This window comes from Ambystoma mexicanum, chromosome 7q (assembly GCF_040938575.1).
Source record: "Ambystoma mexicanum isolate Mex_15411 chromosome 7q, UKY_AmexF1_1, whole genome shotgun sequence".
Lineage (NCBI taxonomy): Eukaryota > Metazoa > Chordata > Amphibia > Caudata > Ambystomatidae > Ambystoma > Ambystoma mexicanum.
In genome coordinates, this window is record NC_090941.1 from 849,070,437 (window position 1) to 849,097,008 (window position 26,572).

The following is a 26,572-nucleotide window of genomic DNA, read 5'->3' on the forward strand; positions in this document are numbered from 1 at the left end:
GCATATGAAAATACATCCAGTATTCCATGTCTCCTTATTAAAACCAGTACAACCAGAAACCCAATTGACTGAACTCCCAGAACCCGTTTTGGTAGACGGAGAACTCGAATTCGAAGTAAGGAACATCCTAGACTCCAAAATCTCCAGATCTAAATGATACTATCTGGTTGATTGGAAAGGATACGGTCCCCAGGAAAGGTCTTGGGAACCCTCAGAACATGTCCACGCACCTCGTCTGGTCAAGAGATTCCATCTGAATCACCCCGACAAGCCAAAGCCCCCGGAGGAGACACGCTTAGGAGGGGCCTTGAGGGGGGGTACTGTCATGATCACTGCTTCCAAGGAGCCAGGACCAGCCCAACGTCCTTGGAAGCAGGCCCCTAACCCTAATCCTAGGCACCAGCCGGTCCCCACAGGGACCTTTTGGACCTTGTCCTGGCGCCGGTGGCACCAGGCTCATCAGAATCATCGGTCCCGGCACTGGAAGCGCCGGGCTCATCATTGGTGTGAAAGTGCTTGGGTGGACTTACCTGCGGCAGACCATGCTGCTTACTTACCAGCCTCTTAGAAGCCCTCTGTGAACAGGGACTACTTTCTTACCTGGGTGGGGCAGTTCCACTCCCTGGATACAGCACTGGAACTCTTCTGGAAGCAGGAACTCTTTTCTTACCTAGGCGGGGCCGTGGAAGAAGACGCCTCATCACTCCAAGGCTATTTAAACCACACCCGATTGATGAAACGTGCTTCGCGTTATTCTGCATCTGCAGCAGAACGCTCACCGAGTCTGTTCCAGCCTTTCTTCTTTTGATCCTGAACCTGCAAGAATATACTTACCATTCCTGTACCCGATCAACATCAGCACCTGCAAAAGACCAGAAACAACAGGTTAGCAAGACGAACTTTACACGCAGTGCTTACTCACCTGATCCATCGGCAGCGGCCGTGTCTCACGCTGCACCTTCGCCTGCAAAGACCAACAGCATTGTTATACTTACCGGCACGCTGTGCATTCCGGATTCTTCACGCTGCATCTTCACCTGCAAAGACAACAGCATTGTTACACTTACCGGCACGTGGCGAATTCCGGAATTCTTCATTCTGCATCGTCGCCTGTAAAGACAAAGAAAAAGACATTAAGCAGGTACTTACTCACGCCCATCACGCTCGTCACAATCAAAGGCCTGCGAATACTCCGGCGTCTCTTAAACACAAACTAATCTGCAAGGAAAGAGACAGTTAGAGCGCTTGCCATACTTACGAATTTACAGGCGCTTCACTGCCATGCATTAAAAGACTTTAAAGACAAAAGGTGTCCAGAAACTTACCGGTCGTGCAGACAACGTCGGTAACCATCCTCTGAAGTCAAGAGGCCAATGTTTCACCAGTGAAGGAACTGGCAACGGCACCCTGCACTAGACGCAGATGGAGAGCCCAGCATTCACCTATCTAAGGTGAGCACGTTGACCTAGGAGGGGGGCTCTACAGACAAGCTGGGAAGAGAGAGAGAGAGTGAGATAGGGACATTCAACAACCCAGACCTTTAATCCCCATATTCTTTCACCTGCAGAAACCTCACCCTTCGAGTTCGACACACAGTGCGAAGAGGTTCGACCCCAGAAGCCAATCGAGTCCTGCACATCACTTTTCGAGTCACAGACACCTTCCTGCCAAGACCCGCGCCTCCGTGGGAATCAGGTGAGCGTTACAGTGAGCTAGTCGAGCTTTGGCCAGCAACAGCAAGTACGGTAGCAATTGAGGGGCTGTAATCCGTAGAGGGTTAATCTTCTGTGCACGGCACCAGACAGAGAACCTCTTCCACTTGTGTCTGTAGCACTTGAGAGTTGAGTACGCCGTGGCCTTTGCAAGAACCTCTCTGCAGTCAGCCGGGATATCGTACCCTCCAAACTGTAGTGCTGCAGGAGCCAGGCCTACAAGCTCAGCAACTCCGGGACGTGATGAAGAATGGTACCTCCTTCTCTGGAGAGAAGATCTGCGTCCGTCGACAGTTTGACTGGCAGAGACGCCGACAAGTCCAGAAGGTCCGGAAACCATATCTGTCTCAGCCTCCTCGGTGCGACAAGGATCATCCTGCACTGGGATCTCTCGAGTTGGTTGATGAGCCTGAGCAGCAACGGCAACAGCGGGAACGCATACAGGAACAGGCCGGCCCTGCGGAACGAGAAAGCATCGCCCATGCTCCTCGGCTGGGGGAACCTGCTGGCGAACCTCTGGCACTTGGAGTTCGTCAGCGTCGAGAATAGGTCAATTTGGGGTTTGCCCCATCGCCGGAAGAAATGATCCACTTGATCCTGGCGTAGTTCCCACTCGTGGCACGAGCTCCCTGCTGAGTGAGTCGGCGATGGCACCAGAAACATCACCTGGGCAACGGCCCAGTGCCCCAGATCCTGGGCTTCCTTTGACAGGGCTGGGGATCTGGTTCCTCCCTGCTTCCGGATGTAGAACATCGTGGTGGTGTTGTCGTTGAAGATCCTCACCACCTTGCCCTTGAGGGACGGGAGGAATGACTTGAGGGCCCAGAACAATGCTCAGAGCTCCAGTATGTTGATGTGGAGCGGCCTCTCCTCTGGGAGCCACAGGCCTCTCAAGTGAAGATCTCTGGTGTGCGCTCCCCACCCCTCCAGGGAGGCATCCGTCGTCACCGTCACCTGGTATGCTGGAGTCTGAAAGTCCGTGACTGCGGCGAGATGCGCGCGGGTGCCCCACCATCGAATTGCATGGCGGAATGCTTCGTTGAGCGAGATCTTGTCCTCAAAGCTGTCTGTCGCTTGCGTCCAACGGGGGTCGAGGAACTCCTGCAGAGGACGCATCCGAAGCCTGCACAGGCGCACCAGATAGATGCAAGAGGACATCATCCTGAGAAGGGACTTGATGGACCTCACTCTGGCCACGTCCGTGGCCAGCAAGCGCTGTACCTTGCCCAGGGTGGCCTGCGTTCTTTCCTCGAAGGCAAGGCCAACTGCGCTACTGTATCGAGCTTGGTTCCCAGAAACAGCGTGACCTGCGATGGAACCAGGTGGGATTTGGGGAAGTTGATGGAGAATCCCAGGTCCGTGAGCAGCCAGATAGTCTTTGCTGTGTGTTCTACGGCGAGTTCCCTTGTCCCTGCTCGGATGAGCCAGTCATCCAGGTAGGGGTAGATATGGATCCCCTGCAGGCACAGCCGCGCCGCCACTGGTGCTAGGCACTTGGTGAACATCCTGGGCACGGACTTCAATCCGAATGGGAGGGTCTTGAACTGGTAGTGTCGCCCTTGGACGACGAACCTGAGAAACTTTCGGTGTCCTTTTAGGATGGGGATGTGAAAGTACGCATCCTCCAAATCCAATGACGATAGGAAGTCGCCTTCCTCCAGTTGGCCCAGCACGTGCTGAAGGGTGACCATCCGGAACTTCTGTGCTTTGATGTATTTGTTTAGCCGATGCAATTCCAGGATGGGACGCCAACCTCCTGTCTTCTTTCTGATGAGGAAGTATCTTGAGTATACTCCGGAGCCCCAGAGGCTCTTTGGGACGAGCTTGATGGCTCCTTTCTTGAGCATCACCCTTACCTCTAACAGTAGTTGAGGGACGTGGTTTTCCTTCCTGGCCACGGGAAGAATTCGGGGGCACTTCTTTAGAAATTCCAGAGTGTGCCCGTGGGCCAGGGCATCCAGCACCCAACGGTCGGTGGAGATGGACTTCCACACGATGACGAACTTTGTCAGCCGGCCTCCCACCGGGGTGCTTTGGTGGGGGCCCGACGTGACGGCCAGTTCAGTCTTGCTTGGAAGCAGCCTTGTCGCCCTGGCCTCCCTGGTGACGACGGTGAGATCCACCAGACTTGCCTCGTCCCCTGTAGGCTTCTTGCGACGAGGAGCGGGCCGCCTGACGGTAGGTCGAGGAGCCGCCACCGAATCCTTTGGAGGCACCTTGCTTGCCTCTGGAGTTCCGAATGGGCGGCTGCCGAGGCTGCAGAACTCCCATGGCCCGAGCCGTCTCCGTGTCGGTCTTGATGACCTGCAGCGACTCATCCACAGTCTTTCCAAACAGATTGTTCCCGTCAAGGGGCATGTCCAAAACCTTGGCTTGCACGTGCTGGCGGAAATCTGTCGCCTTGAGCCACCCCCGCCATCAAAGGCAAACGCTGTTGCCCAACTGGTGGAAACCGGTGTCGGCAATGTCCGTGGCCACCGTTATGGTGTGGTCCGATGCCACCGCACCCTCCTGTAGGATCGCCAGGGCCTCTGCCCTCTTGTCGTCCGGGAGGAAGTCCAACAGGGGGGCGATCTTGTACCACAATTCCCTGTCGTAGTGGGCCACAATCGCTAGGGCGTTCGCCGCCTTAATCGTCGTCGCCGCCGAAGAGATGACTCGTCGTCCCATGCCGTCCAGCTTCTTTCCCTCGCCGTCCAATGGGGAAGTTGAGGATGAAGCCGATGCCCCCCCGCTTTCTTCTTGGCTGCCGCTGAGACGACCGAATCCGGGGTCGGCTGCGCCCTAAGGCACAACGGGGTGGCTTCGGGGACCTAGTACTTCTTCTCATACCGGTCCCTCTTGGCAGGTGTCGTGGATGGGTTCTTGAGGAGGGCAAGTCCCTCGTCCCAGATGTCATCCAGCAACGGCACCGCGAGGACCGTCTTCCTTTTTGTCTCGCGCCGTTGGTAGAGGAAGCCTTCCTTCTTCTTCTCCTCAGGGCAGAGTTGAAAAAGCTCAGGTGCCCTGGCAATCATGGCGTGGAAGGAGCCAATCTCGTCGGGCGGGGACGCCCGAGGAATTGGAGACGGGAGGCCAGTCCCGTCATCACTGCCGTCGTCATCCGTCCCCGCCGTGGCCTTGTCAATTCCCGTGTCGTCCCTCGGGATCGGGGAAGGCGACAAAGGCTGATAAGGCTGTGTAGGCTGAAGGGACACTGGATGAATGCTCCTCCTCTTGTTCGGAGGGCTTCCCGACCGACCCGGTACAGCTGGGTCATCCGTCGGAGGTAGGGGCAGTCTCGTCCTTGTCTCCGTGCATAAGGCCTGGATTGCCGTCAAAATGGCCGGCAGGTTGTCCTGAGGCTCGGGTTGTGACGGGCGTGCCGGGAGCGATGGTTGTTCCTCCACAGGAACCTCGTCGTCGTTGCCACCCTCGCTTTCGTCGTCCCCCTCCTCGGGATTACTCCCGTGGGGCTGGCCTCTTCCAAATTCTTGTCCAGTTCCTCCTCGGAGGTTGAGTCCGTGTCCATAATGGTCACCGGCCCCCCCCTCTTTTCCCATCGGGGTCTTCACTGGGTCTTCTCGATGGGCTTAAAAGAGGATTCCCTCCGTGGAGGCAGGGAAACTCTAGGCCCCGAGGTCGCCTCACTGGGATAGCCGCCACAGGCTTCGCCAGGGCCGCAGCGACTCTCTCAATAGAGGCCTTAGGCGGGTGGATCAAGGCTTTTGCCACCTTGGGCGTGCTTGAGGCCTTCACCTTCGGGGGAGGGTCACCGCCTCGCTCCCCCTCGGCCGGTTCCTCCGAGATCGACAGGGGCCTCTCCAGAAGCTTAGCCGGGTTCTCGGATTTTCTCTTCCCCGAGCCAGAGCGTTGGCTCGCGGTTGATGACGTCGGTGAAGGTGCTCCCTGCCTGGCAGCCAAGGAGCCCGACCGTTCGGCACTCCCGGGGCCCGCTGACTTGCGGTGCTTTGCCTTCTGTTGGGACCCCGTCGCCGGGGCGCCCTCACAGGACTTAGAAGACCGCTTGTATTTCTTCTTCTTCTTCTCACCTGCTGGGCTCTTGCCTTCCAGCCAGTTGGAGAGACGGGTCCGGCGATCCCTCATCGTCCGATCTGACATGTTAAAGCAAAACGCACAGTCCTTCTCCACGTGCGTTTTTTCCTCGTGGAGGCAGTAAAGGCATTTCGAATGCTCGTCCTCCTTGAACACATTTTGTAGGTTGCATCCAGGGCAGATTCTGAACAGTTTGCCGGGAGTCGAGCTTCCCTTCTCCTGGGCCATGTGCTTCTTGTCCACGAGGTAGGCCTCAGAAACTTTTGGAATCCTCCAAGAAGCGTAACTCGAGGAAACTTCACCGTTGAGGGGCATAGATAAATCTTGTTCATCGCCTTTGCTAAAGCCACGGACTAAGTTATGCGCTTGCCCTTAGCTGAAACCATAGGTGTATTCATCAATGGCAATATATCGTCTACAGCAGATGTCTTAATTTGTCTTTTGACACTAGCCTTTGCCGTATGTGCAACCGTGTACTTCGTATTCACCGCACGCACAGTGAGTGAAGTTGTCTAATATGTGGTACAACTGCCTTAGCTTGTTCGTAACATTTGTAAATCATGACAGGACTACTGCAATAGCCTTTTTCTAAATCTTCCTGCCTCTACTCTCTGTCCTCTACAGCTTATCCAGAACAGGACTGCAAGACTTGTCCTTGGCCTCAAGCCCAGGGATCGTATCTCTCCAGCCCTGAAATCTCTTCATTGGCTCCCAGTGGTGGCAAGGGTCAAGTTCAAGACCCTCTGCATTGTCCACAAGGCCTTCTGGGGCCTGGGACCGCACTACCTCCAACTCTCTCTTCCTAAACATCTCCCTTGTCGAGCTCTCCGCTCATCAACTTACAACTCTCTGAGGGTCAGTCGCTTTTCCAAGCAGAGAGTTGAGAGCAGATCTCTTTCTTTGGCTGGGGCCTTCCTCTGGAACAGCCTCTCTGCCCCTCTCAAACTTGAGCAGAACCACATCCGGTTCCGGAAGCAACTCAATACCTTCCTTTTTGCTTCCACTTTCTCTCTTCCTCTCCCCTCCTGATGACCTGTCTGCACCACACACTGGTCACTTGGCCACCCTCTGAACTCGGGCCCAGGTCCCTGTTTGTCCAGTTGCACTTTGCACTGCCTCTTGGCTCCCCCAGCACTTGTCTGTATCTGTAACCCTGCAGTCCCATTTCTCTGCACTTATTACCTGCACTCACTGAGCCATCACTGGCTGCATTTTTTTCTTACCTGCACTTCTCCCCGCACCCCCTTGGCACTTCTCGCCTTCCCTGCACTTGCGCGATATGATTGACACAAGGCCTACTAAGATCGTTGCTTTGTCCTGTTTCCTCCTCCTTATTTACTTATTTATTTATTTGCAGTTTTAAAGCGCTCAAACAGCCTGGGGCATCGAGGCACTGTTACAGGAATATGTCTCCTAGTTGCGTATATATAACGCACTTAATATCCGGAGGTGTCTAAGCCCAGACCCGGGGATCGAACCTATTGCTTCGTGTCGTCTTTTTTCCATGGCGAGCACGTTGCTGCTGAGCTATCCTCCATGCCCTCAAGAATTTGAGTACTGGCCACAACCACCACAATACAATTAACTATATAAGTAAGTATGTGCCATACACCGTCAACTAATAAAACCTATTATGAACCCCCTGCAATCGAAATTGTGTCTACAGACACGGAAATTGACTGCGGACTTGGCTGCATCTGCAAACCCTTTTTTCCACCTATTAAAACAGCTCCATATCATCTTTATTCCATTGCACTACCCTTTCCAAACCCTCTTTCACCCACCAAATAATGTGTTGCCCAAGCCATCCGTTATTGGCACTGTCCGCGAACTACTGCAGTGTCCGCGGACTGCTACAACACCTGCCCAACCTTTTTCCACCTGCAAAAATAGCCCTATATCGTCTTTTTTCACCTCCCCTACCCAGCCCCTATTTCCACCACCAAATCACCCAAAATGTGTTTTCCAGACTTTTTCCCTACCACGATGTCCGCGGTCATCTGCAACTGTCTGCGGATACAACATGGCGGGTGTTTCAGAAAATATGATGCACCTCACACTTTTCACCATCCAATCAATGAGTCTGCGGACTTCACGCCACCCTCTGGACCAAACAGGGAAGTGAGACCCCGGACTGAACCCAGAAATCACAAATTTGCTTTTTACTTACTTTCTGGCCGTTTTAAAAGAAACAAAAGAACAGATTCACACCACATTTACATAAGTACGCGTTCGGGACTAAGCCGCTGCTCCCGAAGCAAATTTTGTGACAATACGTCTAGCGGTTTGGGCTGTAGGCATGAGCACCATTTTTTCCCATTGCGTCTATGGGAAAAACCACACATTTTGGGACCCCCCAATAACTTTGTCCCCCTTGCACAACGCCTCACCAAACTGCAGAATTTGCAAAGTTTTGCAAGGATTCATCCAGGGTGGGTGAAGTTAAAGCCAACCGAAAGTGCTCTTCTTTAAATTCTAGTGAACAATGTATAGGGAGATCTACATTTATTGGCCTGAGGTCTATTAGAGGGACATGCACAGTAGGACTGCCGAGGCAGCACTTTCAGGAGCCCTCAGGGTGACTGGGTGAAGGACACCTGGTCGCCATTTTCTGATTTTGCCAGCGTATACCAGTTAGGACAATGGAACCTTATTCTTAGCTGGAAGTGCAACAGGGGGTGGCAGCCCTACGTCCCACATCTGAGGAGGAGCCTTCACCGGTGGGAACGATCGGAACAGCCCTTTCATAAACTCCTTCACCAGGCGATGAGACCACAAGGACGACCGTCCTGCAGTTCTGGTGTATCGGGAAATCTCTGCCAGATGTATCTTGATGGAAGCGTGAGCTAGTCGAGCTTTGGCCAGCGACAGCAAGTACGGTAGCAATTGAGGGGCTGTAATCCGTAGAGGGTTAATCTTCTGTGCTCGGCACCAGACAGAGAACCTCTTCCACTTGTGTCTGTAGCACTTGAGAGTTGAGTACGCCGTGGCCTTTGCAAGAACCTCTCTGCAGTGAGCCGGGATATCGTACCCTCCAAACTGTAGTGCTGCAGGAGCCAGGCCTACAAGCTCAGCAACTCCGGGACTAGATGAAGAATGGCACCTCCTTCTCTGGAGAGAAGATCTGCGTCCGTCGACAGTTTGACTGGCAGAGACGCCGACAAGTCCAGAAGGTCCGGAAACCATATCTGTCTCAGCCACCTCGGTGCGACAAGGATCATCCTGCACTGGGACCTCTCGAGTTGGTTGATGAGCCTGAGCAGCAACGGCCACGGCGGGAACGCATACAGGAACAGGCCGTCCCAGGGGAACGAGAAAGCATCGCCCATGCTCCTCGGCTGGGGGAACCTGCTGGCGAACCTCTGGCACTTGGAGTTCATCGGCGTCGAGAATAGGTCAATTTGGGGTTTGCCCCATCGCCGGAAGAAATGATCCACTTGATCCTGGCGTAGTTCCCACTTGTGGCACGAGCTCCCTGCTGAGTGAGTCAGCGATGGCACCAGAAACATCACCTGGGCAACGGCCCAGTGCCACAGATCCTGGGCTTCCTTTGAGAGGGCTGGGGATCTGGTTCCTCACTGCTTCCGGATGTAGAACATCGTGGTGGTGTTGTCATTGAAGATCCTCACCACCTTGCCCTTGAGGGATGGGAGGAATGACTTGAGGGCCCAGAACACTGCTCAGAGCTCCAGTATGTTGATGTGGAGCGGCCTCTCCTCTGGGAGCCACAGGCCTCTCAAGTGAAGATCTCTGGTGTGCGCTCCCCACCCCTCCAGGGAGGCATCCGTCGTCACCGTCACCTGGTATGCTGGAGTCTGAAAGTCCGTGCCTGTGGCGAGATGCACGCGGGTGCCCCACCATCGAATTGCATGGCGGAATGCTTCGTTGAGCGAGATCTTGTCCTCAAAGCTGTCCGTCGCTTGCGTCCAACGGGCGTCGAGGAACTCCTGCAGAGGACGCATCCGAAGCCTGCACAGGCGCACCAGACAGATGCAAGAGGACATCATCCCGAGAAGGGACTTGATGGACCTCACTCTGGCCATGTCTGTGGCCAGCAGACGCTGTACCTTGCCCAGGGTGGCCTGCGTTCTTCCCTCAAAGGCGAGGCCAACTGCGCTACTGTATCAAGCTTTGCTCCCAGAAACAGCGTGACCTGTGACGGAACCAGGTGGGATTTGGGGAAGTTGATGGAGAATCCCAGGTCCGTGAGCAGCCGGATAGTCTTTGCTGTGTGTTCTACGGCGAGTTCCCTTGTCCCTGCTCGGATGAGCCAGTCGTCCAGGTAGGGGTAGACATGGATCCCCTGCAGGCGCAGCCGCGCCGCCACTGGTGCTAGGCACTTGGTGAACATCCTGGGCACCGACTTCAATCCGAATGGGAGGGCCTTGAACTGGTAGTGTCGCCCTTGGACTACGAACCTGAGAAACTTTCGGTGTCCTTTTAGGATGGGGATGTGAAAGTACGCATCCTCCAAATCCAACGACGATAGGAAGTCGCCTTCCTCCAGTTGGCCCAGCACGTGCTGAAGGTTGACCATCCGGAACTTCTGTGCCTTGATGTATTTGTTTAGCCGATGCAATTCCAGGATGGGACGCCAACCTCCTGTCTTCTTTCTGATGAGGAAGTATCTTGAGTATACTCCGGAGCCCCAGAGCCTCTTTGGGACGAGCTTGATGGCTCCTTTCGTGAGAATCGCCCTTACCTCTAACAGTAGTTGAGGGACGTGGTTTTCCTTCCTGGCCACGGGAGGAATTCGGGGGAACTTCTTTAGAAATTCCAGAGTGTGCCCGTGGGCCAGGGCATCCAGCACCCAACGGTCGGTGGAGATGGACTTCCACACGATGACGAACTTTGTCAGCTGGCCTCCCACCGGGGTGCTTTGGTGGGGGCCCGACGTGACGGCCGGTTCAGTCTTGCTTGGAAGCAGCCTTGTCGCCCTGGCCTCCCTGGCGACGATGGTGAGATCCGCCGGACTTGCCTTGTCCCCTGTAGGCTTCTTGCGACGAGGAGCTCGCCGCCTGACGGTAGGTCGAGGAGCCGCCACCGAATCCTTTGGAGGCACCTTGCTTGCCTCTGGAGTTCCGAAAGGGGGCTGCTGCCGAGGCTGCAGAACTCCCATGGCCCGAGCCGTCTCCGTGTCGGTCTTGATGACAAGCAGCGACTCATCCACAGTCTTTCCAAACAGATTGTTCCCGTCGAAGGGCATGTCCAAAACCTTGGCTTGCACATGCTGGCGGAAATCTGTCGCCTTGAGCCACCCCCGCCATCAAAGGCAAACGCTGTTGCCCAACTGGCGGAAACCGGTGTCAGCAATGTCCGTGGCCACCGTTATGGCGTGGTCCGACGCCACCGCACCCTCCTGTAGGATCGCCAGGGCCTCTGCCCTCTTGTCGTCCGGGAGGAAGTCCAACAGGGGGGCGATCTTGTACCACAATTCCCTGTCGTAGCGGGCCACAATCGCTAGGGCGTTCGCCGCCTTAATCGTCGTCGCCACCGAAGAGATGACTCGTCGTCCCATGCCGTCCAGCTTCTTTCCCTCGCCGTCCAGTGGGGAAGTTGAGGATGAAGCCGATGCCCCCCCGCTTTCTTCTTGGCCGTCGCTGAGATGACCGAATCCGGGGTCGGCTGCGCCCTAAGGCACAACGGGGCGGCTTCAGGGGCCCAGTACTTCTTCTCATACCGGTCCCTCTTGGCAGGTGTCGTGGATGGGTTCTTGAGGAGGGCAAGTCCCTCATCCCAGATATCATCCAGCAACGGCACCGCGAGGACCGTCTTCCTTTTTGTCTCGCGCCGTTGGTAGAGGAAGCCTTCCTTCTTCTTCAACTCAGGGCAGAGTTGAAAAAGCTCGGGTGCCCTGGCAATCATGGCGTGGAAGGAGCCAATCTCGTTGGGCGGGGACGCCCGAGGAATTGGAGACGGGAGGCCAGTCCCGTCATCACTGCCATCGTCATCCATCCCCGCCGTGGCCTTGTCCATTCCCGTGTTGTCCCTCGGGATCGGGGAAGGCGACAAAGGCTGATAAGGCTGTGTGGGCTGAAGGGACACTGGATGAATGCTCCTCCTCTTGTTAGGAGGGCTTCCCGACCGACCCGGTACAGCTGGGTCATCCGTCGGAGGTAGGGGCAGTCTCGTCCTTATCTCCGTGCATAAGGCCTGGATTGCCGTCAAAATGGCCGGAAGCTTGTCCTGAGGCTCGGGTTGTGACGGGCGTGCCGTGAGCAATGGTTGTTCCTCCACAGGAACCTCGTTGTCGTTGCCCCCTCGCTCTCGTCGTCCCCCTCCTCGGGATTCCTCCCGTGGGGCTGGCCTCTTCCAAATTCTTGTCCAGTTCCTCCTCGGAGGTCGAGTCCGTGTCCGTAATGGTCACCGCCCCCCCCCCCTCTTTTCCCACCGAGGTCTTCACTTTGTCTTCTCGATGGGCTTAAAAGAGGATTCCCTCCGTGGAGGCAGGGAAACTCTAGGCCCAGAGGTCGCCTCCACTGGGATAGCCGCCACAGGCTTCACCAGGGCCGCAGCGACTCTCTCAATAGAGGCCTTAGCCGGGTGGATCAAGGCCTTTGCCGCCTTGGGCGCGCGGGAGGGTCACCGCCTCGCTCCCCCTCGGCCGGTTCCTCTGAGATCGACAGGGGCCTCTCCAGAAGCTTAGCCGGGTTCTCGGATTTTCTCTTCCCCGAGCCAGAGCGTTGGCTTGCGGTTGATGACGTCGGTGAAGGTGCTCCCTGCCTGGCAGCCGAGGAGCCCGACCGTTCGGCACTCCCGGGGCCCGCTGACTTGCGGTGCTTTGCCTTCTGTTGGGACCCCGTCGCTGGGGCGCCCTCACAGGACTTAGAAGACCGCTTGTACTTCTTCTTCTTCTTCTCACCTGCTGGGCTCTTGCCTTCCAGCCAGTTGGAGAGACGGGTCCGGCGATCCCTCATCGTCCGATCTGACATGTTAAAGCAAAACGCATGGGGCCTCATTACAACCTTGGTGCTAAGTGCACCAACCTTAACCAACCTTAAACTCTGTTTACACCATGGTGGATGGCGGATTTACCGCCCCATTCCAAGGTGAGTGGGGCGGTAAATCCCCATTTCCCATTTTCCCTTCCCCATTCCCATTTTTGCCCCATAGGACATAATGGGAGTGGGGAAGGCGCTAATTACGCCGCCGTAAATTACGGCGGCGTAATTAGCACCATGGCAGGTTAGCGCCATGGATTTTACCGCCTGCTAAAAGCAGGCGTTAAAATCCGAATCAGGCGTTAAGGGTTAACGGTGGCGTTAACCCTTAACGCCTGAGTTGTAATGAGGCCCATAGTCCTTCTCCACGTGCGTTTTTTCCTCGTGGAGGCAGTAAAGGGATTTCGAATGCTCATCCTCCTTGAACACATTTTGTAGGTTGCATCCAGGACAGATCCTGAACAGTTTGCCGGGAGTCGAGCTTCCCTTCTCCTGGGCCATGTGCTTCTTGTCCACGAGGTAGGCCTCAGAAACTTTTGGAATCCTCAAAGAAGCGTAACTCGAGGAAACTTCACCGTTGAAGGGCGTAGATAAATCTTGTTCATCGCCTTTGCTACAGCCACGGACTAAGTTATGCGCTTGCCCTTTACTGAAACCATAGGTGTTATTCATCAATGGCAATATATCGTCTACAGCAGATGTCTTAATTTGTCTTTTGACACTAGCCTTTGCCGTATGTGCAACCGTGTACTTCGTATTCACCGCACGCACAGTGAGTGAAGTTGTCTAATCTGTGGTACAACTGCCTTAGCTCGTTCGTAACATTTGTAAATCATGACAGGACTACTGCAATAGCCTTTTTCTAAATCTTCCTGCCTCTACTCTCTGTCCTCTACAACTTATCCAGAACAGGACTGCAAGACTTGTCCCTGCCTCAAGCCCAGGGATCGTATCTCTCCAGCCCTGAAATCTCTTCATTGGCTCCCAGTGGTGGCAAGGGTCAAGTTCAAGACCCTCTGCATTGTTCACAAGGCCTTCTGGGGCCTGGAACCGCACTACCTCCAACTCTCTCTTCCTAAACATCTCCCTTGTCGAGCTCTCCGCTCATCAACTTACAACTCTCTGAGGGTCAGTCACTTTTCCAAGCAGAGAGTTGAGGGCAGATCTCTTTCTTTGGCTGGGGCCTTCCTCTGGAACAGCCTCTCTGCCCCTCTCAAACTTGAGCAGAACCACATCCGGTTCCGGAAGCAACTCAATACCTTCCTTTTTGCTTCCACTTTCTCTCTTCCTCTCCCCTCCTGATGACCTGTCTGCACCACACACTGGTCATCTGGCCACCCTCTGAACTCTGGCCCAGGTCCCTGTTTGTCCAGTTGCACTTTGCACTGCCTCTTGGCTCCCCCAGCACTTGTCTGTATCTGTAACCCTACAGTCCCATTTCTCTGCTCTTATTACCTGCACTCACTGAGCCATCACTGGCTGCATTTTTTTCTTACCTGCACTTCTCCCCCCACCCCCTTGGCACTTCTCACCTTCCCTGCACTTGCGCGATATGATTGACACACGGCCTACTAAGATCGTTGCTTTGTCCTGTTTCCTCCTCCTTATTTACTTATTTATTTATTTGCATTTGTAAAGCGCTCAAACAGCCTGGGGGCATCGAGGCAATGTTACAGGAATATGTCTCCTAGTTGCGTATATATAACGCACTTAATATCCAGAGGTGTCTAAGCGCAGACCCGGGGATCGAACCTATTGCTTCGTGTCGTCTTTTTTCCATGGCGAGCACGTTGCTGCTGAGCTATCCTCCATGCCCTCAAGAATTTGAGTACTGGCCACAACCACCACAATATAATTAACTATATAAGTAAGTATGTGCCATACACCGTCAACTAATAAAACCTACCGTGAACCCCCTGCAATCGAAATTGTGTCTACAGACACGGAAATTGACTGCGGACTTGGCTGCATCTGCAAACCCTTTTTTCCACCTATTAAAACAGCTCCATATCATCTTTATTCCATTCCACTACCCTTTACAAACCCTCTTTCACCCACCAAATAACTCTAAATGTGTTGCCCAAGCCATCCGTTATTGGCACTGTCCGCGAACTACTGCAGTGTCCGCGGACTGCTACAACACCTGCCCAACCTTTTTCCACCTGCAAAAATAGCCCTATATCGTCTTTTTTCACCTCCCCTACCCAGCCCCTATTTCCACCACCAAATCACCCAAAATGTGTTTTCCAGACTTTTTCCCTACCACGATGTCCGTGGTCATCCGCAACTGTCTGCGGATACAACATGGCGGGTGTTTCAGAAAATATGATGCACCTCACACTTTTCATCATCCAATCACTGAGTCTGCGGACTTCACGCCACCCTCTGGACCAAACAGGGAAGTGAGACCCCGGACTGAACCCAGAAATCACAAATTTGCTTTTTACTTACTTTCTGGCCGTTTTAAAAGAAACAGAACAGATTTACACCACATTTACATAAGTACGCGTTCGGGACTAAGCCGCCGCTCCCGAAGCAAATTTTGTGACAATACATCTAGCGGTTTGGGCTGTAGGCATGAGCACCATATTTTCCCATTGCGTCTATGGGAAAAACCACACATTTTGGGACCCCCCAATAACTTTGTCCCCCTTGCACAACGCCTCACCAAACAGCAGAATTTGCAAAGTTTCGCAAGGCTTCATCCAGGGTGGGTGAAGTTAAAGCCAACCAAAAGTGCTCTTCTTTAAATTCTAGTGAACAATGTATAGGGAGATCTACATTTATTGGTCTGAGGGCTACTAGAGGGACATGCACAGTAGGACTGCCGAGGCAGCACTTTCAGGAGCCCTCAGGGTGACTGGGTGAAGGACACCTGGTCGCCATTTTCTGATTTTGCCAGCGTATACCAGTTAGGATAATGGAACTTTATTCTTAGCTGGAAGTGCAACAGGGGGTGGCAGCCCTACGTCCCTCACCTGAGGAGGATATCATCAAACCAGAGCAACTGAACCAGAAGCAGATGATCACGTGATGACGAGAGGCAGGATGGAAATGGAAGACAGACTATAGAAATTACAAGGAGCACTATTGTTATGTCTTGGGGGCAGAAGCGATCAAACAGAAGTGATGTACATTGTACAGGGCCAGACCATGGGAAGCGAATTGGAAGTGGGTTGGGTTAGTTTGGCTGGTGGCTTAATGGGGTGTTGTCTGTTTATGTAGTTGGCAAACCAGCAATAAAGTGAGTCTTGCCTTGTCCATTCTCAATACGAGTCCTAAGTCTTGTTGTTATCATTTGCGTTGATAGAGTTAAAGTTGGGGCGCTGTGTTACCCTACCAATTAGAAAGCCTGGTGAAGCTCTAGGGCATCCTTGGTACCCAAGTAAGGAATACATACCTAAAGGTCTCATCTACAGGCCTCAAGAAAAATATCCATAACAGAATATAATGTAACACAACAGTTTAATAGTAGAGGAAATGCTTACTAGATGGAATAAGGTCAAAACCAGAGGCAAACTCTTCATGGCAACATGCTCAAGGATCTGATGCAGGAACTTGGACCGATCAATCTGGGCCAATTTGAATCATTGGAATTTAAGTGGCCCTTCTTGCTGGCCTTCTGCTGGGTGCTCAGGCTCAGGGAGTCTTGCACGTTCATCTGAGTGGGGTAGTGCAGTGGGCGCATTGTTGTATCTGGTTTCATGTACTTCCTAATTATGATTCATATGCCCAGTACTGATGGTAAATGGAAAGGTTCCTTAGTCATTCTGGGGCCATCAGATAATTAAGCTTTCTTAGAGTTTTCCCCATTAGCCAATGCAATGCACCTATATAATCTAGGAGGCTAATTATCTTATTTAAATAAATTAGCCTCCTTTTCCAAATGTACTGGAGAGAGTATGTGCCCTGATACATGATGGCAGGACATGATCATTGCTTTAGTTGGCTGATCACAACTGGGTTACCAGGGGAATTTCATGAAACTCTTTGCTCCTTTGAAAGTGTTGTGAGCTGACGCAGCTGACGAAGGAAGGGGAGCCTGCCCTTGGGTAGACAATGGTCTGTGGATAGAGAATGGATGTTCGGACAGGGTACATTAGATGCTTCATTAAGGTATAAATGGAATGCTTTTGGCGCCTGTTACCCACCAGTTTGAATTTCTGCTATGAATCAAAGTAGACCAATTTCAGGGCTGCAGTCTTTCCCCACTCGAGGAGGATTTTTAAAGTAAATAAGCAGTATTCCTGTGCACATGACAATCATTAAGTTCTTTATTTTGACACGGCAGCCAGCAAATGATGAACCCTTACTATACAAGTGTGTCTTGAAATAATGCAATCATAAACATGATTAGACATTGCTAACCACATGTTAAACATTCAGAGCTTGTTTACTTTCATAAAAGGAAGCCATACCTGGTAGATATTCCTCTTTTCCCACTGGCGATTTCTTTTTTTCCCTACTCCGTACTAAATACACGCACATATCACAGACTCGAATAAAACAGATCATAAGCGCCAATGCTGCCACCAGGAATACAATGGACACAGCCACGAAAAAGAAATCTTCATACTGGATCTCTGCAAGGGATAAAGCAAAGGCATATATGTGAGAAGGTGGCTATCACGTTAGGTTATTTTACAGACTCGAAATCTAGACATATTCCAGGGCATTTATACCTCTGATTTGCAGCAAAGTGGTAGCCCACCTTGACACCCCAGCATCGTCGGTTACGAAGACTGTGTAGAGGCCATCATCGCTTAGTACCACATTTAGAAGTTCAATTGAGCCATTCTTGTGTTGGTAAATTCTGTTTTCATAATCTTTGGAAATGTTAATATAAATTCCATATCGCCAGAGGATAATTTTCTGAATTCCTCGATGTGACATATACTCCCAGGTGATGGCAGGATTTCCTTTGCATGAATACTCAATTGAGAGTAGAACCTTTTGAGCCACAGTGGCATTAATGACCTTTTGCGGACTAGGCAATGCAAATCCTTGCACTGAAAGAACAAAACAAGGTTTGTGCAGTGAATTTTCAGTTACACAAATGATTTCTCCTTATTACAGTGAAGGCATACTTTCAATGGCTTATGTGTTTGAATCACTGTGAAGTCTACAAAATTAGCTCCTTACTTTGATGTCCTTCATACAATCAATTTGTCTTTTCCTTCACTAAACATGACAATCCCGTTGATTAATTAAAACATACTGTCCAAATGATTCCATTTTCCAATCTATACTCTTGCCATGAGATGGCAATAAAAAACAGAATTGAATTAACGACACCTTTTAAGTAAAGATTGAAAAAAAACGCCAGTCAACACCGCTCTATGCAGACATGTAGACAATATATGCTTTCAAACCAGAAGTCTATGAGCATGGGAATCCATTTTTACTACCAAAATACATTTGGCAATTTGTTTTGCATGCATGTAGATGGCTTTTGTGCACAATGTAAGCTGGGCTTTGCAAATAACACCTGTGAGCACATGTAATCACATATTTTGCTTGAATGGGAAAGCAACTTTCAGTTGAAATAGCTATACAAGAGAGTTCTAGAATGGCCTCTGTGAGAGCAGCAGCTTAAGGAAGCAGCTCCTGCCCTCCACCCTGGCAACCATTTGAGGCCTACTTGGAAGATGTCAAGCAAGAAGAAAACCGAGGCTTTGGACAATCCTCTCTCTAAAAAACCAAAGCAGTTCACAGATGATCCAGAGGAAGATATTCCCAGTAATGCTGAAATTTTTAAACTATTGAAGCAGGTGGCCAGTGACATGAGTGAAGTGAAGGCAACGCTGAATGATTTATCAAGTAAAGTCAGTGGTTTGGAAAACAGGATGGTGGATGTTGAGAGCAGAACGTCTGGACTTGAAAGGGAAGCCTCTGGAAGTTACAGGGCTTATCGGGATATGCAGAAAGAGATGTCAAAGCTGCAGTTAACAAATATGAATTTGGAGATACAGGCTAGGAGCAGCAATGTCCGCCTGGTTGGCATTCCTGAGAAGCCGGATCAACCCCTGACTGCTTTGGTGATTGATGTGCTGCAGGGCAGTTTACCCGGGTGTAACATTCAGCCAATTGATCTGGATTTAACTTTTAGAGCTGGCAGAAATGAGGAAGGGAAACCCAGGCAAATCATTGTGAAATTTGCACGGACATCCACCAAAGAAAGAGTGTTCTACATGGCAAGGCAGCAGGATGCACTAATGTGGCAGGGGAAACGTTTTCATGTTTTCCCCGATTTTCCAAAAGAGGTGGCGCTTAAAAGGAAAGCATTTTCTGAAGCCAAGCGCCTGGCTAAGGAACGTGGATTTAAAACAATTCTGATGAGGCCAGCAACTTTGAAACTATTCCTTCAGGATGGTGTAAAGGTTACTGACAACCCTGAACAAGCATGCGCTTGGCTTCAACATTTGCCACCTAAAATGTCTTCACCCCCATAGGTTTCGTTTGTCTGTCACCGTTTGGTTATCTCTGTTCTTTGCTTTTACATTTATTGTTCTGAGTTTCAGTTATATTCGTGCTATTTTACTGTTTAAAATACTTATAAAATACTTATAAATATAGATACTGTTTAAAGGCTTTATTTCATTTATACCGTTTAACTGTCAGGATGCAGGCGCGCGCATTTGAATGTGTTCCTTTTTCTCTCCGTATGATTCGTATTATCATTATTGTCATTAGAGGAGAGCACCGTTAGACGTGCCCTTGCGTGACGCTTTCGTAGGCTGAGCGTATGGGAACGTTTTACGATGGATGGCCGTCTGATGTTTTTTCGGCCTGGAGTCTTGGTATGGCAGAGGTGCACTTTCAGCTTGCACGAGGTATTTGGATGGCACAATGGCACGTCGTGGATGTGAGCATAAGGTTGGTTAATATCTTATTGTCTCACTGTGTTACTGAGGAGGGTCTCTTTGTTTTCTTTGTTTTCGCGGGTCACCGCATCCCATGCTATGGGATTCGCGTGATGTTGCAGCACCATCAGGTCACTAGAGGTCCCCTTTTTTTTTTTTTTTGTGTGTTTAAGAGAGGGCACGCGCTGCGGGGGTGACGTGCAAGGGGACCTTAATTGGGGTTTCATGAAACAAGATACGAGGCCGGATGGTATTCCAATCTCAGAGACAGATGGGGACATAATCTTACTCCTAAAACGCCAATGCACCTCCACAGGCTACTGCTGATTTTGGGTTTTGAGGCTGTGGTTTGGTCGTTGATTTCCCCGCAATGCCCTCAGCTATTACAAGTTTTCCCCAGTAAAGCTTGTGTACAGGCAGTTGGCATGCATAGCATTGGGGCGTGGGAAACGGCAGAAATAAGTAGGGGCAAAGAAAATACAGGGTGGATTTCCCACTGTGGCACTCCCGCCACGCACAGTGTCTAAACTCAAGTGTTGGCCGTTCAGCAAAAGCCACGAGAAGATTGAACCCTCCCGGAGCCTCGCTTATATGTTGCCGTACCCACGTAATACATCACGGTCTGATTGTGCACTATATCTCGTGTACAGTGCTGTCGGATCTAGCATGACCTGTATTTTTGCGCCTAGTGGTGAGTGCTGTGGCGGAATTGACATGGTTTTGAACTTTTAGTGTGCATCTGTGCCAGACGTTTTCAGATATAATTCATTCTCCTGCATGCTCAATTCAAAACGTTATCAACAGTGCATTCACGTGACATCCTGCCTATAGAGAGCTATGCCCAGATTTCGTAAAGAGCAAGTTAAAGATCTTTGATGGTAGTGGTCAGTATGAATCCCTTGATATTGCCAATGTCTGTAGTTTGTATATGTTCATTGTTGAGGCCATTACCTCAAGAAATTTCAAAAGCCTTACTGAATGCACTGTTTGAATTATATGTTTTGCCTACATCTTGGCAGGACCTGCTAAGGGTAAGAGGTGTTTGTTTATGTGATTTAGACGTGGCCATTGTGTTGGTTCTGCCAAGGTGTGGTGCTTATTACTGGGTGCATGAAGGTATGCGTAATGATTGATGGAAACCCAGTTGCTGAATAAGCCATCCGATGATAAAAAGTTAGGTTAATTTTATGTTTGCCTCAGTTCTGTGGATAGAATTCAAGTGGGCTTATGTCTGGTTCCTGCATTCTGTGTCTTTGCTGATCTGGTAGGCTTTCTGTACGATTGCAGGATATTGGAAGGGATAGGACATTATGGTCCATTTGGTTAATGTACCTGATATGTACATGGCGTCTATGAAAGAACTATTGCAGTACGCCGGGATGTATGAGTATTACACGTGTTCTCAATTACCAATTACCTCTGCCTTGGTGTATTGGGGCCCTCCATCTTCCTTTTTGGGTCATACATTCTTGTCTCACTGGGGTATTTGGACTTTTTCCACAATTGTGTCGGGCAGTCGGGTGTGTCTGGTCAACTACGAAAGAGATTACAATGTGAACGGGAGCATAGTACATGACTAGCTAAACGCCATTTTAGGTTGACTTCGGCGGGGGAGAGAACTTGTGGTTCAGGACAGGAAGGTGTGCCTGCTCGACTCGAATGCGGATGAATATGTCTTTTGTGCATAGTAGCTTTCCTGCCATATAGTTCTGTTGGGGTTGACTTGGACTCTTTATTCTGTTGCTGACTGTAGTGGCCATGCTGTAATAATTTGTGGGAGGGGTTAGTCAGAGGATTGGTAATGGTTTATGCTCTGCTTCTTTACTATGGTTGGGTTGTCCATGTTGTACACGGACATTGTGTTGTTATGGTTTTTTATACATTGTGTAGGAATTTTGGGTGGGGGGTGGGGACTTGGGTTTGGAATTTACTGAAAGTTTGGTGTTTTGCGACATTATACCTTTAGTTACCTTGCTGCTGTACCTGTACAGTGTGCCATCTACTTGTTACCGTTGTTAGTATATTCTAGTGGTTTACTGCCCCTTCTGGGCATGTGCTTAACCTTTTATCTTTCCTTTCTTTTCTTTTTTCTGTTCTATCTTCCTATTCTGTTCTTTGACTGTAATTGCATATGCTATAACATGTCTCGTAACTTGAATTGTGCCATGGGTACTAAAATTGTGGATCATCTAAATATTGTCTCGTGGAATGTTAATGGACTCAACAATGTGGTGAAAAGGACTAAAATTCTATCTCACCTGCGTTCAAGCTCTTGTGACATTGCATTCCTCCAGGAGACGCATTTGGAAGACCCTGAAGCTGAAAAATTGAAAAGAGGATGGGTAGGGGATACTTACTTCTCGAATTACTCATCTAGCAGAAGAGGGGTTTCTATTCTTATCCGAAAGAATCTGCCTATATCAGTCATCACAAGCAAAGGAGACAAAGAAGGACGGATTATTTGTGTTCTGGTGAGGGTTCAAGGTGTGGACATTCTGCTATGCAATCTATATGCACCAAATTTGGATGATCCGATCTTTTTTCATGAAGTGGCTCAAATGCTTCAAGGTTTTAATATGGACTCGATCGTAGTTGGAGGTGATTTTAATCAGGTCTTGGACTCTGCTTTAGATCGATCAAATGGGGATTGTACTAGAACCCCGCACAGGTGTAGACGTTCCTTGGAGAATTTAATGAGGGAATTCAACTTGGCTGACATCTGGAGGCTGGAACACCCGTCGGACAGAGATTATAGCTTTCATTCACAGTGTCATGACACATATTCTAGAATTGACTTCTTTCTGACCTCTGGTCGGGTGACTTCAAGTTGCTATAATTCATCTATTGGACTTATTGCCCTGTCGGATCACGCACCTGTTTCGTTGCAATTGTCCTTACAGTACTCTCTGATTAAATCACCGAGGTGGAGAATGAACTCTTATATACTGAAAAATGACCAGATTAGGCAAGAGGTGGCAGAGGAAATTGACAACTTCATCCAAATTAATAGAACTGCCGATGTTCGAATATCAACAGTCTGGGAAGCACTGAAATGTTTTGTTAGGGGGGTGCTGATTTCTAAAACTGGCAAGGACAAAAAATTGAGAACTAAAGAAATTCAGAGACTCTCTTCTGAAGCGAAGTGCCTAGATGTTCTGTTTGCAGCAAGCAAAGATGAAAATACAAAAAATGAACTGCGAAAAACTAAATATGAACTAAATAAGCTCATTTCAAGCCAGGTTGAATATGCACTGTTTAGACAAAAGATTAACTATTTTGAGAATGGTGAGAAAGCGGGGAAGTTACTGGCACATCGGCTGAAGGTGGCTGACAGCGATCGCTTCATTGCCGCAATCAGAGGTCTTGATAACTCATTGGAGACACAGCAAAAGTCTATTAACAATTCATTCCGTGGCTTCTATGAAAAACTTTACACCTCTGAACTATCCTGTGCAGATGGAGATATTGACAGCTTCCTTGATTCTCATGTTCTCTCTCGTCTGACGGCGGATGAGGCGGCAGGTTTGGAAGGGAAAGTGGAAATGGATGATGTTCAACATGCAATTTCAAGAATGTCAGTGGGTAAATCACCTGGCACTGATGGTCTCCCTAATGAATTTTATAAAGCCCTCCCTGATTCCGCACTACAGCTTCTGTGTGATGTTCTTAATGATGCCTTTGAGTCTGGTTCCCTACCAGATACAATGAGACATGCATTGATTACGGTGCTGAGAAAGAAAGACAGATCTGCTACAAGGTGCGAGAATTATCGGCCGATCAGTCTGATCAACTGTGACTGCAAAATATTGGCCAAAATCCTGGCTGTTCGCCTGAATAAGGTCATTTCGACTCTGGTGCATGAGAACCAGGTAGGTTTTGTCTCTGGTAGGGCAGTGGCGGATAACATGAGACGCCTGCTATTGACAATTGAGAAGGGCCATAGTCAACCAGTTGCCAGTGCGGTCATCTCCCTAGATGCTGAAAAGGCATTTGATCGTGTTGAATGGAACTTTTTGTTCGCATGCTTGGGGAAAGTGAACTTTGGACACGATTTCCAGCGTTGGGTTAAACTGTTATACAATAATACCTCTGCAAGTGTGCTGACGAATGGACTTATCTCTGATCCATTTGAGCTTCATCGTGGTACAAGGCAGGGTTGCCCTCTTTCACCTCTCTTATTTATTTTATCTATGGAACCACTTGCAGTGAGCTTGCGGGCAGACGTACGTCTTCTACCTGTTATTGGAAATGGTCGGGATAATTTGGTTTGGTTGTATGCTGACGATTTGCTGATTGCCCTGCAAGACCCAGCTGTTGGCATTTCGTATTTAATGCAAGATATTCAATCCTTTTCCTTGGTGTCAGGATATAAGATTAATTGGAGCAAATCAGAGATCCTGCCTGTCAATGGGTTGTGTCAAAGACATACATGTGTTCAGTTTCAATTCAGGTGGTGTGCTGAAAAGTTGAAGTATCTTGGAATATGGATTGGAGCGGATATAGTGAAGTTGCCAGCCATTAATTTTTCTTGGATCCTTCCGATTCTTAGATCGGATTTGGTGAGGTGGAGCCTTTTGAAATTGTCGACCTGGGGCAGAATCAACTGTTTGAAAATGAACCTGGCACCTCAGATAAATTATTTGTTAAGCATGCTCCCAATTAAGATACCTGGAAACATCTTTAAAGAGATCAATAGGATTATGCAGAACTTTATTTGGAATGGGAAACCTCCGAGGCTCGCAATTTGGAAGCTTCAACTCCCATTGAAATTGGGTGGAATGAACTTGCCTAATTTCTCAGACTACCATTTGTCGTTTTCCACTCGTCATTTGTGCAGAGTTATTGACTCTGGAGATGTACAGTCTGAACATTCTGACCTCTTATCCTGGGAATGCAGTGCTGTTTCCCAATTGGACCCGAAAGCGTTGCTGACTACTCAGAAGAACAAATCAAAAAAAGTCAGCTCTCTTACTTCATTCTTGCGAGACTGCTGGTGTGAGCTCTCGAATCGTGTGAGTGCTGACCCATATTTACACCCAGATGCCTCCATATGGAATAATCCAGCCTTGAAATATCAGGGTAAACCTCTGTTTTGGGTGGAATGGTTTGTGGCTGGCATCAAATATATTGGAGATTTGTTTGAGGGGGACAACTGGTTGACGTACGCTCAGCTTGGCCAGATGTATGACATGTCAGAATGCTCGTTTGCTGAATATAGGAAACTGAAGATTATTATTTCAGCTTGTGTTGAGATGCCACAATTGACTGGTCAAAGTCCTGCTTGGACAGCTCTATCTGTATGCTTGAGTGCCTCACACCCTGCTTCTACCATGTATGGAATTATAAAAGCTAATCGGAAGGGTGATCCGAGATTGCCTGCAATTTGGGCGGAGGAATTGGGGGAAGATGTTAACTTCAGATGTTGGCGGAGGTGCTGTGAAAACACTCGTTTGGTAAGTTTGGATTGGTCCCTCAGAGCTTCTCAAACTAAGTTGTTGTTCAGGGCCTATTGGACGCCGGAGAAACTATTCAGGAGACGACTTTTAGACAACAATCTTTGCTGGAAGTGTAAATGTTCGAGAGGATCTCTGAGTCATTTGATTTGGTCGTGTCCCAAGACGATGCAATTCTGGGATAAGGTTTGGGAGAGGTTGAGTCTGGTCTTAGATGTCACAATCCCCATGAATGCTTCATTACTGATTTTGGGTGATGACTCTTCTCTGGAGGAAATTGACTTTGGTAAGAGAGTTTGGTTGCTTCGTGCATGCATGGTTGCTAAAAAATTCATATTGAGGTCATGGAAATCAAGTACTTCATTTAACATTGATGACTGGGTGGAGGAGCTACTTACTGTTTCAACATATGAAAAAGCCATTTACAAACTCACTGGTGACATTGAAAAATTTTGGGACATTTGGAGCTGCTTTCTTGATGCATATGGATAAACCTGATCTTTGATCTGGGGTATTATGTACTTACCCTTGAACACTCATAATCTGTATAATACCTATAGTTTGTGTGATGGTTTTTGTAATGCCCTTTTGTCTGAGGTATAGTATTTTGCATTGAAATTTTTGGTTTATGTCTTCTACTCATACGCTCTTATTCTCTTTCTTCCTTTTCTTTTTCTTTTTCTTCTTTTCCTTTCTTCCTTCTTGTTCTATTTTTGATGGTTATATGTTTGGATTGTTTATGGCGAATTGATTACTTTGCTTTCACTAGGTTGATATGTGTGAATTTCATGGACTGCTGTTCATTTATTTATGTTTGCTTACTGTGAAAATAAAAATTTAAATTACTAAAAAAAAAATAAAAAAAAAAAAAAAAAAGAAATAGCTATACAAAAGTGGCTCTTTCCATTATCAGCTGCACTCTGTCTGTACCCGACAGCTGTGAAAGCCGCATACCTCTGTGGAAGAACATGGTTCTAAAATCTGCACTTTCAAAACAAAAACTGTTTTCACCTAAAACTCACCTAGCAACATAAATAAACCATGTTTTCTCTGTTTCTTTCCAAAAGTCAACCAAACAGGATTCAAGAGTATTTAATGTTCTGCCTTCAGCAAAGCTGTTACATTAAAAAATACGCTTTCATGCTACACTTAACAAACTTAAAGCATACACTTATACAATGTAAATGTCAAGTTCTTGCTCATTTTAAGCCGATACAGACATATTAAATATATCTATATACCCTGCCTGTCTATTGTTAATGCACATCATTCACCCTACATGGCTATACTGTCCACTGGGAAGCCTAGAATGTGTGCATGTAATATGAAAAAAGAATAATAATGAACATGTGTATGAAAGTTCAATAAACTGATCTAATTTGTTATGATGACATTTGCAAATCAAATAGCCGGCTTCCTCTGCAATCATCATGACACCAAAGACCCCCCTCAAAGACCCTAAAGGACTATACGTTGATGTATCCTCTATACATTACATGTTGCACATCTTTCCCATAAATTGTGACTTTCAATCGGAGAACGACCTAGATTTCCTTTTTTCATTTGCT

General features: G+C 49.1%; 1 protein-coding gene across 1 annotated transcript in view; it reads right to left on the minus strand.

Annotated features, from left to right (window-relative positions):
• Positions 1-1,093: 1,093 nt before the first annotated feature.
• Positions 1,094-26,572, minus strand: part of VSTM5 (V-set and transmembrane domain containing 5) — a 322,302-nt gene continuing 296,823 nt past the window's right edge. The window contains exons 2-4 of the mRNA XM_069639533.1: positions 17,371-17,697; positions 17,107-17,271; positions 1,094-1,110 (exon numbers count right to left, since the gene is read on the minus strand). Of these exons, the coding sequence (XP_069495634.1) occupies positions 1,094-1,110; positions 17,107-17,271; positions 17,371-17,697 (509 nt within the window). The remainder of the gene's footprint in view (positions 1,111-17,106; positions 17,272-17,370; positions 17,698-26,572) is intronic.